Source organism: Papio anubis, chromosome 18 (assembly GCF_008728515.1).
Source record: "Papio anubis isolate 15944 chromosome 18, Panubis1.0, whole genome shotgun sequence".
NCBI classification, from domain to species: Eukaryota; Metazoa; Chordata; class Mammalia; order Primates; family Cercopithecidae; genus Papio; species Papio anubis.
This window is the reverse complement of record NC_044993.1, coordinates 2,042,796-2,057,392: the sequence shown is the minus strand read 5'-3', so window position 1 is coordinate 2,057,392 and position 14,597 is coordinate 2,042,796. Positions and strand designations below refer to the sequence as shown.

Sequence of the window (14,597 nt, the reverse complement as noted above, 5' to 3'; positions counted from 1 at the left end):
CGATTCTCCTGCCTCAGCCTTCCGAGTAGCTGGGATTACAGGCATGCACCACCACGCCTGGCTACTTTTGTATTTTTAGTAAAGATGGGGTTTCTCCCTGTTGGTCAGACTGATCTCGATCTCCTGACCTCAGGTGATCCACCCGCCTCGGCCTCCCAAAGTGCTGGGATTACAGGCGTAAGCCACTATGCCCGGTCAATTTTTGTATTTTTTAGTAGAGATGGGCTTTCACCATGTTGGCCAGGCTGGTCTCGAACTCCTGACCTCAAGCAATCCACCTGCCTCAGCTTCCCAAAGTGTTGGGATTACAGACATGAGCCACCACACCTGGCCACTTTTATTTGTTTGCTTGTATCAGGACTCTTGGAAGCAAGTGATAGGAACTTAAACTGATTTTAAAAAGAGGCTTATTAGTACAGGGGTTAACTGGGCTTCAGGTACAGCTACATTCAGATGCCCTGAAATTGGCTTGGGCCTTGATTTCTCCCCTTCTTGGCTTTGTCCTCCCATGTGGTCACTTTCTCAGGAGGGCCCTCACCTGCTGTGGGGCACAGCTGACTTTTGCCCAGCCACGGAAATAATCTCTTTAAATACGTCCTAGGAAAAAAAAACTCCTTGGCTCTCATTGGCTGGTCTTGAGTCACATGCCCATGCCTGGCCCCATTGCTGCAGCCAGTGACAAGGATGTTCTGAGAGGCCACGCCCAGGTCCCCACCCACTCCTGTCTCTGGCCCCACCGTGAGTGGGAGTCGGGGATGGGCTCCCAAGGAAAACGAGAACGTTGGACCCAGGAGGCAGGAGGATGGAGGCCAAGCCAGCAACACAGCAGATGCCCTTACAAAACCACGGACTGTCAGGATCAGCGGCACCTGGGAGCCTGCTGGCATGAGATTCTTGGCTCTGCCTTGCACCTGCCAAGTCAGAATGTCTAGAGGAAGCACAGGTTGTGTTCTTTTGTGTGTGTGTGTGTGTTTTGAGAGACAGGATCTCTCAGGCTGTGTTGCTCAGGCTGGAGTTAAGTGGCACAATCCCAGGTAACTGCAGCCTCAACCTCTTGGGCTTAAGCCTCCTGCCTCAGCCTCCCGAGTAACTGGGACCACAGGCATGCACCACCACGTCCGACTAATTTTTTTATTTTTATTTTTGTAGAGATGCAGTCTCGTGACCCTCCTGCCTTGGCCTATCACAGTGCTGGGGTTACAGGTGTGAGCCGCCGGGCTGGGATGACAGGAGTGTGTGCTCTAACACACTCTCCAAATGTTGATGCACACTGATGTGTGAGAACTGTCAGCCCCCCACTAAAATTAGCATTTTATTCACTGATGTGAATATCCTCGCCAGGACCAGGTGCGGTGGGGAAGGGGAGGTCCCAGGGAAAGTTGCAAGGCTGTTCCTGGAGAGGGTGTGCCACACAGACAGGCACGAAGGTGGAGATTCTTGACCTAAAGCAGGCTTTGACTTGTGATCCTGGGGGATAATTACCATCTGCGGTTTTCTTGTTTTCCAGCCTAAAACCTGAGGCTGGGTTCCCTTGGGAATACAGAAACATCTAGATTCCAAGGCACACATGCTGCCACTAGCTAAAAAAAAATAACAAGTGTGCCCTTAAAGCACCGCAGAGATGTCCCTGCTCCACTGTCAACAGTTCTTGTTCTTGCCCTGGGGGGTGAGGGACGGGCCTCCCGCGCAGACCTCAAGGCCTACTGGACACAGCCTCTGCTGGGCTTGAGCCAGAGGCCCGTCTGGGCCCTGGGCCGGCTGCCGGCTCTCCTGGGGACCGACTGTGACCTTAGCCTCACTCACCCAGGGTGCTGGTGCTTCCTCTCTGCGTGGAGCTCAGCTCCTGGTGGCCTCCTGCTCGATTTTTATTGATGTTGGATGCAGATTCTTTAAGGGTGCCCGCTCCCCAGATTCCCTTCTTTGCAGAGCACAGAGTCCCATTGGGAGGCCTCTGTGGCCTCTGACCAAGGAGTTCCCCAAGCCTCTTTTTTCGCATCTGTAAAATGGGGACTGGTTTGTGTCTCCCACGACCGTTGAAAGACTGCAGTTGTGCAAGTGAAGCCCTTGGCGAGAAGTGAGTTGGTGACGGGCTAGAATCTGCAGTCAGAACGGAAGCCAGCTCCTCGCACTGGGTCACTCACCCTTGGCAGTCGCCCCTTCTCTAAGCCTCCATTTCTTCTTACATAAAATGAGGGTCCCGCAATACTTTCTGTAGTGGCTTCTGTTTTGTGCCATGCTGCTATTCATGGATGGCAGCGCTTTTTTTTTTTTCTTTTGAGATGGAGTCTCACTCTGTCGCCCAAGCTGGAATGCAGTGGCTCAGTCTCTGCTCACTGCGAACTCCACCTCCTGGGTTCAAGTGATTCTACTGCCTCAGCCTCTCCAGTAACTGGAACCTCAGCTGTGCGCCACCGGCTAATTTTTGTATTTTTAGTAGAGACGGGGTTTCACCACGTTGGCCAGGCTGGTCTTGAACTTCTGACTTCAGGTGATCCACACACCTTGGCTTCCCAAAGTGCTGGGATTACAGGCATGAGCCAGCTCGCCCAGCCTGGCAGTGCTTTTAAAGGGGGTCTGTCCACATACCTTCCTCCTCCTAGTAGTATCAGGATTCCCCTGGGGCCTCCTGCTCCCCACTGCATGAGGTCTTGGTGAGGACATTAGCCGGGTGCCTGATGCTCCAGCAACTGAGGGCTGGGTATTGGCTCAAAGTAAGATCCCCAGGCGTGTGGGACACACCCGGGAGGAGGCAGATGGGATGCCTGCCGGAGAGGACGTGGGGCTGCGGCTGCGTCGGGGCCTCCGGGTTTGATGATTCCCCAGGAAGAGTCACCGGGTCCAGCAGAGCCACCCTCAGAGCTAAGCTACATTCAGCAAAAGGATGCAGAGTGAGATCAGCCACGCGAAGAGGTGCCTGGGCTGTATCTGGAGGACTCCAGGGGAGACACACAGGACAGACTTAATTCTCCCCTAAACCAGCAGCGACAACACGTGTGACGTGTTCTGTACCAGGGCAGCTCACTAGCGACTCAGTGCCCAAGGGTTTATTGGGAGCTGTTCACATAGGCACCTGATACCCAGCACGTGGCCCAATTCCAGACTCGCCGCAGGAGGGAGAGCAGGTGTTCGGCATGAAGGCAGCTTACGGTGCCACCAGCTGGTGCTGGGAAAACACCAGGTAGGACCTGACAGCCACCCTAATAAAAATGCAAACATAATAGGCATAGAGAGAACCTTCTCAAGCCGCAGAGCATCCGCCTGGAACTTGCGAGAATCCTGGTGAAGGTTTGCTGAGATGATCCGCAGAAGCCCCTGGCCAAGCGCTGGAACCCAGTAAGGGCTTGGTGGCTTCCAGGACCTCTCAAGTCACCTCCCAGCCCACCCCGTTCCTCCACCACCATCTCCCACCTGCATCTCCCCGGACCGCCTCCTATTTAACCCCTGTTCCCCTCCAGGCGCCTCCTCAGTCTGTCCTTCACAGCAGCTGGGGGGTCCATTTAAAAGGTCAGCCAGGGCTGGGCGTGGTGGCTCATGTCTGTAATCCCAGCACTTTGGGAGGCCAAGGTGGGCGGATCACCTGAGGTCAGGAGTTTGAGAGTAGCCTGGCCAACATGGCAAAATCCCGTTTCTGCTAAAAATACAAAAATTAGCCGGGTGTGGTGGCAGCCACTTGTAATCCCAGCTACTCGGGAGGCTGAGGCAGAAGAATCACTTGAACCCAGGAGACAGAGATTGCAGCGAGCTGAGATCGCGCCACACACTCCATCCTGAAGGACAGAGCAAGACTCTGTCTCAATAAATAAAATAAAATAAAGGTCGGCCAGGTCACCGCCTGCTCAAGCCTGCAGTGATCTCATTTCCAGGCTCCCGACACCCCTGCCCTGCTGTGGGCCCATCTTCCTTGCAGGCCTCTGCCTAGATTATCAAGGCCAGTGTGGGCGTCACAGCCACCACTGCCTTCTGTCCTCCACCCCGTTCTGAGTTCCTCTTCCAACGTGCAAAGTGTTCGCATTTCAATTAGCTTGTCTCTCCCAACCCCTGCAGAGCGAGCCCTGCGGGAAGGGGTTTTTCCTTGCTAGGTGCACCTGTGTGCATGCAGATGCTGGCGGCATTCTCATCTGTAAAGTGAGCACCAGTCTCCGGTCCCCTCGAGAACCTTCGCACCATCCCCCGGGTGTGTCCTCCCCCAAGCGAGTCTCCGTCCCTGCCCCAGCAGCACAAGGAAAGCAGCACCTTCCTGCTCTCCTCCCTCTACTCCGCAAAGCCCCCGATCCTGCTCCCAGAACAACGGGAGAGGAGAAAGTCCTCGAGCTCCAGCTGGCACTTACCTGATGCCTCGGTGACATCGTCAAATTCCACCTGGAAGAGGTAGCCAGTGTTCCAGACGTACAGGCAGGATACTGCGTCATAGGAGACCCTGAGTGGCTTTAGCCGGGGGTCGTAGATGCTGTCCCTCCACTGGATGTTGATGGGAGACTGCCGGGTGCCCCCTGGCACAGAGACTGGGCCCGTCCAGAGTGGGTGCACTGCAGGGAGAGAGAAGGAGACCCTGAGTGAGGCATCAGCTTCATCCTGTGTTTCGGACGGACAGGGCAGAAACCCGGCCGCACGAGACCCCACAGGTCTCGGCTCACGGGAAACTGGCACGTGGGGGCCCCTGGGCAGCTGGACATGCGCCCACAGGGTGTTCGCCTTCTCCTCTCTTTTCCACACCACCTGGGGACTCTCTTTCCCATCTGGAAGCAACTCCCTCGGCCTGTGCCACCCGTGTTGATGGGTTTTTGACTTCTGTGTTGCCATCGTCACAGAGTGGCCAGGAGAAGTACGGAGAGACCTTGGGTAGGGCAGGTGGACGGAGGAGGACGCTGTCCGGAAGGCAGGCTGAGTGCAGTGGGGCTCTTGTCTCTTCGGAAGGGTTTGAAACCTCCCTTCCTCCTCACAGGAATCCCACCTAATGGGTCCTCTGGAAACTGGAGCTGCTTTGGAAGTCTCACCCTCCAAGCCCTCTGGCAAGGAGGAAATGAAATCTCAGCGTGGAGAAAATTAAGCGGAGTGGCAGCCCCTCTACCCACTTCCTCGAGGCTCATTTCAAACTGCTTTGATTGTCCTTTTTAAAGTAAGAGCCACTAATCAAAAACAGTCGAGAGGCCAGGAACAGTGGCACACGCCTGTAATCCCACCACTTTGGGAGGCGAGGCGGGCGGGTCATCTGAGGTCAGGACTTTGAAACCAGCCTGACCAACATGGTGAAATCCCATCTTTACTGAAAATATAAAATTAGCTGGGTGTGGTGGTGGGCGCCTGTAATCCCAGCTACTTGGGAGGCTGAGGCAGGAGAACAGCTTGAACCCAGGTGGAGGTTGCAGTGAGCCGAGATCACACCACTGCACTCCAGCCTGGGTGACAGAAACTCTGTCTCCAAAAAAGCAGAAAAGTTTGTGCGTGAAGCAGCAGCTGTCCATGATCGCACCCCACGGTGTGTGTCTGCCCCGCCTATTCTCTGTGCAGTAGCCTTATTTGAAGACAGAGCTGGATTTTTCTTTTTTTTTTTCCTTAAGAGACAGGGTCTGAAGGCTCCTTGGGATATGCTGCTCTCGAAACCTGAGAGCAGCCTCCAAATACAGAGTCTACAGAGTCCCCTTGTCTGGGGACGTCACCCCAGAGGCCTGGCGTGCCCTGCGGCTCCTGTCCTCACCTTCACAGGCCTGAGCTAAACCAGCTCAGGTTCTCAAAGGGGATTAAATGGAATAGTCTTTTTTTTGTCTTTTTTTTTTTTTTTTTTTTTTGAGACGGAGTCTCACTTTCTCTGCTTCCAGGCTGGAGTGTAGTGGCGCTGACCTCGGCCTTTTCACTGCAGCCTCACCTCTCCCAGGTTTACGCCATTCTTCCTGCCTCAGCCTCCCGAGTAGCTGGGACTACAGGAGCCTCGCCACCTGCCCTCGCTAGTTTTTGTATTTTTTAGTAGAGACGGGTTTCACTGTTAGCCAGGATGGTCTCTCGGGATTCTGACCTCGTGATCCGCCCATCTCGGCCTCCCAAAGTGCTGGGATGACAGGCTTGAGCCACCGCACCCGGCCCTGGAATAGTCTTTTTTTGAGATCAGGTCTCACTGTGCCGCCCAGGCTGGAGTGCAGTGGTGCCAGTCGCCACAGCCTCGAACACCCAGGCTGAAGTGATCCTCCCATCTCAGCCTCCCGAGCAGCTCGGACTACAGGTAAACACCACCACGCCTGGCTAACTTTTTCATTTTTTGTAGAGACAAGGTCCCACTATGTTGCCCAGGCTGGTCTCAAACTCCTGGCCTCAAGCGATTCTCCTGCCTCTCCCAAAGTGAGTCAGGCATCTCCCAAAGTGCTGGGATTAGAGGTGTGTACCACCACACCAGGCGAGGATTTTTTATTTTAATGAACAAGGTTTTTACTGTGTATATTATCTTGTAAATTGCCTTTTTTCATTTAACATTGTGAACTCATTTTGTCAATAAAAAAAAAAAATATATATATATACAATTCTTTTTAAGGGTGATACATTGTACAATTATGACACAATGTTTAAAATCCATTATTTGGTGATGATATTTAGGTTATTTCCAACTTCTTGCAGTTAAAGCTGTGATGAAGTTGCTGTTCTTTCTCTGTATTCTCATCTGGATTATTTTCTTCTTACAAACTCCTAACCACAGAATTGCTGGGTCAAAGGGTGTGTCCAGTAGAAGTCTAGAAAACAAGGATAAAGATGGATAGCCCTGGCTGGGCATGGTGGCTCACGCCTATAATCCCAGCACTTTGGGAGGCCGAGGTGGGTGGATCATCTGAGGTCAGGAGTTTGAGACCAACCTGGCCAACATGCTAAAACCCTGTCTCTACTAATAATGCAAAAATTAGCCAGGTGCAGTGGCTCATGCCTGTAATCCCAGCTACCTAGGAGGCTGATGCAGGAGAATGACTTGAACCTGGGAGGCGGAGATTGCAGTGAGCAGAGATGGCGCCATTGCACTCCAGCCTGGATGACAAAAGCAAATTCAGTCTCAAAAAAAAAAAAGATGTATAGCCCTGTTGGAAATGCTTCTCCAGCCGAGTCAAATGGTTAGTGTATTGCTGTGTTTTGTTCTTTAATGAACTTGAAAAATTTTTAAACTGTTATTTAATAAGTAAACCATCAGAGGTCAGTAGAATGTATAATACATGTTTAAGTAAAAAAGTGCCGGGCATGGTGGCTCACGCTTGTAATCTCAGCACTTTGGGAGGCCTAGGTGGGAGGATCACGAGTTCAGGAGATCGAGACCATCCTGGCTAACATGGTGAAACCCTGTCTCTAATAAAAATACAAAAAATTAGCCAGGCGTGGTGGCGGGCGCCTGTAGTCCCAGCTACTTGGGAGGCTGAGGCAGGAGAATGGCGTGAACCCAGGAGGTGGAGCTTGCAGTGAGCTGAGATCGTGCCACTGCACACCAGCCTGGGTGACAGAGTGAGACTCTGTCTCCAAAAAAAAAAAAAAAAAAAAAGATTGCAGAATCACAGAAGAATGTTTGTTCTAAAATCGCATCTTATCTACTCATCAGTGTTAAAAAGTCCTATGGGAGATAATGGTGATGATAGATGGTAGGTTGGTTGTGTGCCTGTTTATTTTAATTTTCTCTCTTGGTTTTTCTCTCCCCCATCAACGTGCTTGGTAACATCTGCTAGGGGTCTGCTGTCTGTCTCGTCAACCAGAATCTAAGAGGGGCTTGGTCATTTTGCTGGCCTGTGCATTCCCATGCTTTGACGGCATCTGGCACTATGAATGTTTGTTGAATGAATAATCCCTAGTGTGGATTAACTGCCCCTGCCCCTTACAGATGAGAAAGCAGAGGGCCAGGCGCTGGAGTCACTTTTCCAAGACGTCCAGCAAGCTCGCTGCAGTCTGAACTAAGATCCTGGCCTCTGGGAATCTCTACTAGAGCTTCTGGCTGCTCTAGGCTGTTGCCCAGGTCTCCGGAGTGTTCCCCTGTTTTTTGTAGACCAGTGGGGAGGACACCCCTAAGCCCTTCCCCAGCGGAACCTGAAGCCTGAAATCCCATCAACATCAGACCTGGGCGCCTGGCTTCCCTATTAAGGTGGACGTGTTGTGAGGGCAGCTGTGGGTGACGGGCCCTCCCTGGCAGGCTGGGCGGGCAGGAGGGAGTGGTGGGGACTGCGGCATGTGGAGAGCACAGGGTGACTCTGAGAGGGTCTGCTGCTACCCCGCTGGGCAGGAGAGGGAGGGGGAGGGAGCCCTCTGCTGCCAGATTTTTCTATTTCGCTCTTTTTTATTTTGAGACAGAGTCTCCCTCTGTCGCCAGGCTGGAGTGCAGTGGTGCGATCTCGGCTCACTGCAACCACCAACTCCCTGGTTCAGGCGATTCTCCTACCTCAGCCTCCCAAGTAGCTGGGGTTACAGGCACACACCACCATGTCTGGGGAAGTTTTGTACTTTTAGTAGAGATGGGGTTTCACCACGTTGGCTAGGACAGTCTCAATATCCTGACCTCGTGATCTGCCCGCCTCGGCCTCCCAAAGTGCTGGGATTACAGGCCTGAGCCACCGCGCCTGCGGTGGATACTTAAAGAGAAGCTAGAAATACAGATGTACAGGTAGAGTATCCCAAGGTTCAGGTGTTGTCAAGTAATTTTTTTTTTTTTTTTTTTTGAGATAGAGTCTTGCGCTGTTGCCCAGGCTGGAGTACAATGGCGTGATCTCAGTTCACTGCGACCTCCGCCTCCTGGGTTCAAGTGATTCTCCTGCCTCAGTCTCCCGAGTAACTGGGATTACAGGTGCCCGCCACCACGCCTGGCCAATTTTTGTATTTTTAGTAAAGACGGGGTTTCACCATGTTGGCCAGGCTGGTCTGGAACTCCTGACTTCAGGTGATCTACCTGCCTCAGCCTCCCTCCCAAAGTGCTGGGATTACAGGCATAAGCCACTGCGCCTGGCCTTGCCAAGTAATTTTTAAAGTTTTACTCATTGTGCAGCGGGGAAGACACATCTGTGGGCCAAAATCCCGGCTCTCCCCACTCACTCTCCCAGTTACCTGGCATGTTATTTACCACCTTCCCCCAGTCTCAGTTTCTTCATCTGTAGGAAGGAGAATAAGGGAGTAGAATCACAGCAGCTTTGCTGAGAAGATAAGCTCACTGGCACCGGCGAAGGCCTGGAATGCCTTCCCACGTGTTATAGACAGGGAAGATGCGTTTTCCTTCTCCTGCTTTACATCCCAGCCACAATGCTGCGGTCACACACATAACTCGCTAAGTGCTCCAAAGCCAGGACTAAGCCGGCACTGGGAAATGGTGGGCCCTGCAGCGTCCTGCAGATGCGTTCTGTTCTCTCTCACGTGATGGACGACTATGGACACAGGAGCCGGCGGGCTCTCTCCTAAGAGCCCCTCTTTGGAGAGGCCGGGTGTGGTGGTGCACGCCTGTAATCCCAGCTACTCAGTTACTTGGGAGGCTGAGGCAGGAGAATCCCTTGAACCCAGGAGGTGGAGGTGGAGCTTGCAGTGAGCCGAGACTGTGCTATTGCACCCCAGCCTGAGCAACAAGAGGGAGACTCCATCTAAAAAAAAAAAAAAGCCCCTTTGAGGCCTCACAAATCTCCTTTGCATCCAACGGGAAGCAGGATTCAGCGCGCTCTACCACCGTCCCACGGCCGCTGCCTCCGTTCCTCCCTGCTGGGCAAGGGGCGTTTAACACAGCGGCACAGACCTGAATGTAGACAGAACCCAAAAGCCACGGATGCCACAGGGGAGGCGCTTATCTAGGCAGGAGACGCTCATCTAAGCAGGAGGCGCAGGCTTCCCCGGCTCACAGAGACGCAGGACGCGGGAAGAGCGGGTATTTTTAGGTTCTGCTTGCTGAGCTGCACCAACGGGCCCACCAACAATGAAACACCCACATTGAACTCTGTGTGTGTCACCCAACAAACGGATGGTGGTCATTGCCACCTGCATGGAGGCCACGCCTGAATGCTGAATCGGCTTCCAATCTCTGCACAGCCGATCCCGGTGCACAGCAACCTGGGTTCTGTGCTAACTCAACTAGGGCTCCGATGGGAGGTAATACAAACGTTATCCTCTTTTTCAATCAGTCAACAAATATTTACAGAGGTGCTCCTATGGGTCAAGCCCTGGCCCAGGTGCAGGGGACATGGAATCAAAGACCCAGGGGACCAGTGTTTGCTCCTAATTCACATGGGGGCAGCCTGGAAGGAGACCCTCTCTCCCCGATGCATTCTCAGTCTCCAGGTTTGACAATGGTTCAGCAAATCTCCAATTCCTTCCCCCTTAACCTCCATGGGAGGAGCCATCCCCTCCCCTGTTGTCACTAGGCTTGGCCACCTGGTGACCTGCTCTGACCACCAGGACATGAGCAGACGTGATGTGAGCAGTAGCTTGGAATACACGGGCACCACTGGCCTCGCCCTGTGAGTGCCCGCCCTCCGCTGTGAGAAGAACAGGCCTCAGGTGGCTGCGGAGGGAGGATGAGAGATGCAGTGAGCAGGCCTGGACCCACCCAGAGTGGGGAGCCCAGACCAGCCACACTCAGCCGGGGGGAGCCAAACCCAAGAAGACTTATGCACACCTAAGCAGGAAATACCCAGTAAAATGTCCAAGAACGTGCAGCGGTGTGCTGGTTGGGGTTTAATAAGCCATTCTCCCAGGAAATTAGAATCTTTGATTTCTAGTGTTTGCCAATTACTGTGGTGTAAATACTTTCACCATGGCCAATTTTAAGTTACCAATGTAATGTTGCTGATCACACACTTAGGAATAGATGGGTACTGCCAGTGCACACCCTGAAATGTGATTGGAAAACATGATTAAATGATCCCTAAAATTATTATTATTATTTTTTCTTAGGGTCTTGGTGTGTAACCCAGGCTGGAGTGCAGTGGCCTGATCAGGGCTCACTGCAGCCTCCAATTCCTGGGATCAGTGATCCTCCTACCTCAGCCTCCCGAGTAGCTGGGATGACAGGTGAGCACCACCATGTCCAGTTAATTTTTTCATTTTTTTTTTTTTAAAGAGATGGGTTCTTGCTGTTTTGCCTAGGCTGATCTTGAACTCCTGGCCTTGAGCCATCCTCCCACATCAGCCTCCCAAAGTAGTGCTGGGATTACAGGTGTGAGCCCCCATGCCTGGTTCTAAAATTATCACTGAACGTTTTGTAACTCTTTGACTTTTCTCTCAAGGCCAAACCACCAGTGATTTTTCAATCATTTTTAGTAACGATATTCTTTTCCCAAATGAAATAACCTTCAGAATGTCCATAAATAAAATACAAACATAGAAGGATGAATTCCTTATGATGTTCCAATCTTCCCCGCTTGGCAGAATATTCTGCTCTTTGTGGAACTCTGAAATGATTTGGCAGAGCCCTCTGTTCGCTGGGAACAGATTGAGGACCATGGGGTAAATGGATTTAGGTGCTAATACAGAATATGACTCTGTCTAGCACAAGATGTAAGAGGACATGTTGCCATAGTAAGAAATGGGATGCTACCTGCTGCCCACTGACAGGGCAATGCTTAAATAGACACAGGGCGCCCACCTCTGCCTTTGTTAGCAACAGCAGCAGCTGGCATCTAGCGAGGGCTTCCTGGAGCCATGTGCTGTCCCCAGCCTTTGCAGGTCCCACCTCGGACCCTTCTCCCAATGACACTGTGCAGTAAGCACCATTATCAACCCCCTGTTACAGACGACAAAACCAAGGCTGGGGGAAGTTAAGAAAGTCACAGAGGGGACAGCCAGGCACGGTGGCTCATGCCTGCAATCCCAGCACTTTGGGAGGCCGAGGTGGGCGGATGACCTGAGGCTGGGAGTTCAAGACCACCCTGACCAACACGGAGAAACCCTGTCTCTACTAAAAATACAAAATTAGCCGGGTGTGGTGGCACATGCCTATAATCCCAGCTACTTGGGAGGCTGAGGCAGGAGAATCGCTTGAACCCAGGAGGCGGAGGTTGCGGTGAGCTGGAGATCACACCATTGCACTCCAGCCTGGGCAACAAGACTGAAATTAGTCTCAAAAAAAAAAAAAAAGGAAAAGTCAGAGGGGCAACAGCCGTAGGGCAGTGGGGTCAAGATTCCAATCTAGGCAGCCTAGCACTCTTAACGGTCATTAAGAATAAAAGACGGGGGCGGGCATGTGGCTCATGCCTGTAATCCCAGCACTTTGGGAGGCCGAGGCAGGTAGATCACTTGAGGTCGGGAGTTTGAGACCAGCCCGGCTGACATGGCGAAATCCCATCTGTACTAAAAATACAAAAATTAGTTGGGCGTGGTGGTGCACACCTGTAGTCCCAGCTACTTGGGAGGGTGAGTCAAGAGGATCGCTTGAACCCAGGAGGCAGAGGCCACAGTGAGCCGAGATGCACCACTGCACTCCGGTCCACAGGTGTGGACCCCAACAGAGGAAATGAGTGCAGCTCACTGAGAATCTGGAGAGGGCCAGGCTTTCTACACGCATCACATCATCCTTCCATGGCCCTGGAAAGTCTAGCCACCCCCATCTCGAGATGAGGACATGGAGGCTCGGGGGTGAAGACCTGCCGAGGTTCCACCTCGGCCAGGGTCAGTAGCACCGCATGCCTGGGGTCCGGCTCCTAAGCCCATCCTCTTTGGATGGCCCAAACACGGAACGTGTGGAAGATCTGAGTTAGAAGAGAACTTGGCAGCTGCCAGAGCAGGCTCTCATTCTGCAGAGGAAGCACCTGAGACCCAGAAAGAGGAAGGGCCTAGTCCGAGGTCACAAGGCACTGACTATGCAGCCAGGAGGGGCTGGCACGGGGCAGTTTCTTGGCACAGCTGGCTGAGTGGTTTATTTGTTACAGGTTTGCTTGAAAGCGTTCTTTGCCGAAAAGTTTAGGAGTGATCGTGACTGGTTAGCGCGGCCCATTCCGCCGGGTCTGGATGGTGAGTCATGCCAGTATGTCCTATGGGAATATGGACTACCCGCCTGCTCCCAGCATCTCACCCTCCCCAGGACCCCTGAAACAGAGGCTAAATGATTCACCCAAGGTCACCAAATACAAGAGAAACGGAGTGTGGTCAGGCATGGTGGCTCATGCTTGCAATCCTAGCACTTTGGGAGGCCGAGGTGGGTGGATCACCTGAGGTCAGGAGTTCGAGACCAGCCTGGCCAACATGGTGAAACACTGTCTCTACCAAAATACAAAAAATTAGCCGGGTGCGGTGGCGGGTGCCTGTAGTCCCAGTTACTTGGGAGGCTGAGGCAGGAGAACCACTTGAATCTGGGGGGCAGAGGTTGCAGTGAGTCGAGATCATGACATTGCACTCCAGCCTGGGCAAAAGAGCAAAACTTCATCAAAAAAAGAAAAAAGAGGGCCAGGCGCGGTGGCTCAAGCCTGTAATCCCAGCACTTTGGGAGGCCGAGACAGGCAGATCACGAGGTCAGGGGTTTGAGACCAGCCTGGCTAACACGGTGAAACCCCATCTCCACGAAAAATATAAAAAATTAGCCGGGCGTGGTGCCGGGCGCCTGTAGTCCCAGCTACTCAGGAGGCTGAGGCAGGATAATTGCTTGAAGCCGGGAGGGGGAGGTTGCAGGGAGCTGAGATTACGCCACTACACTCCAGCCTGGGCCATACAGCAAGACTCCGTCTCAAAAAAAAAAAAAAGAAAAAAAAAAGAAAAAAGAAAAAAAAAAAAAGAAACAGAGTGGAAATCTGAACCTATCTGGCTTGGACGGTCTCTCCTCTCCTGTCTCGAGAGACCTCATCAGCTAAGACAACGATCCAGTTGCATCTTGGGAAATTTGAGGCTCTACTTACAAGTGTTAGTGCTGGTTTGCCGTGCACAGGAATGCTGAGAACACCATCGCTCTGGCCTCGTTGGACGGCTCCAGAGGGGGGCCCACATCTGCTCCACCAAGGAGAAAGCTGAGGTCTTCCAAGCGTTCCTCCCCGACATCTTGGGTCTGCTCCCAGTGACTCCAATCTGAAGAGGGTGCTGTTCCCTGCTGTCTTCACTTTGATCAGGACCACTGTGGACTGGCGTGTACCCACCTCTTTTTGTAGAAACTCATCCCAACCCCGGAGCCTAATGGTTAAAGTTCAACCCATGCTTTTCCCAACGGGATGGGTCCACAGGGACAAGTGGCCTCTGCTGGGGACAGGCCACTCAGGTCACTGGGCTTTGATCTGGCAAACAGCAGCACAAGTCTGCCAGGGAGCTAGAAAAACTTTCCGGGGGGGGGGGGGCTGTGTGAGCACCAGGGGATTACGTGGGGGGCAGGGGCGAGCGGATGAGAGCAGAGTCCCTGTTTCTTTCGTGGTGTTGACCCTGTGGTTTGGGGCTCCGGGACACTCAATAGCAGACACAAAGCCACGGTGTGCATGTGAGGAGGGACTGGCAGGCTCAGACGTACAGGAATGGGACTGGCCAAAGTGCTGCTGGGTGGACGGGCTGGGGGAGGAGTCAGCTTCTGTCCACCCACCAGGGCACCTGAAGTCACAGAGCACTTGCTTGCCACAAAATAGGTGCGATTTCATTCATCCTTTTTTTTTTTTTTTTGAGACGGAGTCTTGCTCTGTCGCCCAGACTGGAGTGCAGTGGCCGGA

At 52.8% G+C, this 14,597-nt stretch overlaps 1 protein-coding gene across 3 annotated transcripts in view; it reads right to left on the bottom strand.

Moving 5' to 3' along the window:
• Positions 1 to 14,186, bottom strand: part of CA5A (carbonic anhydrase 5A) — a 55,418-nt gene extending 41,232 nt beyond the window's left edge. Inside the window, exons 1-2 of one of the 3 annotated variants that reach the window (XM_031658035.1) lie at positions 13,809 to 14,186; positions 4,329 to 4,526 (exon numbers count right to left, since the gene is read on the bottom strand). In XM_031658035.1, coding sequence (XP_031513895.1) covers positions 4,329 to 4,526; positions 13,809 to 13,947 — 337 coding nt within the window. In that variant the 5' untranslated portion in view covers positions 13,948 to 14,186. The remainder of the gene's footprint in view (positions 1 to 4,328; positions 4,527 to 13,808) is intronic. The other 2 variants (XM_003917292.5, XM_009197017.4) reach the window with 2 other exon arrangements.
• Positions 14,187 to 14,597: the final 411 nt, after the last annotated feature.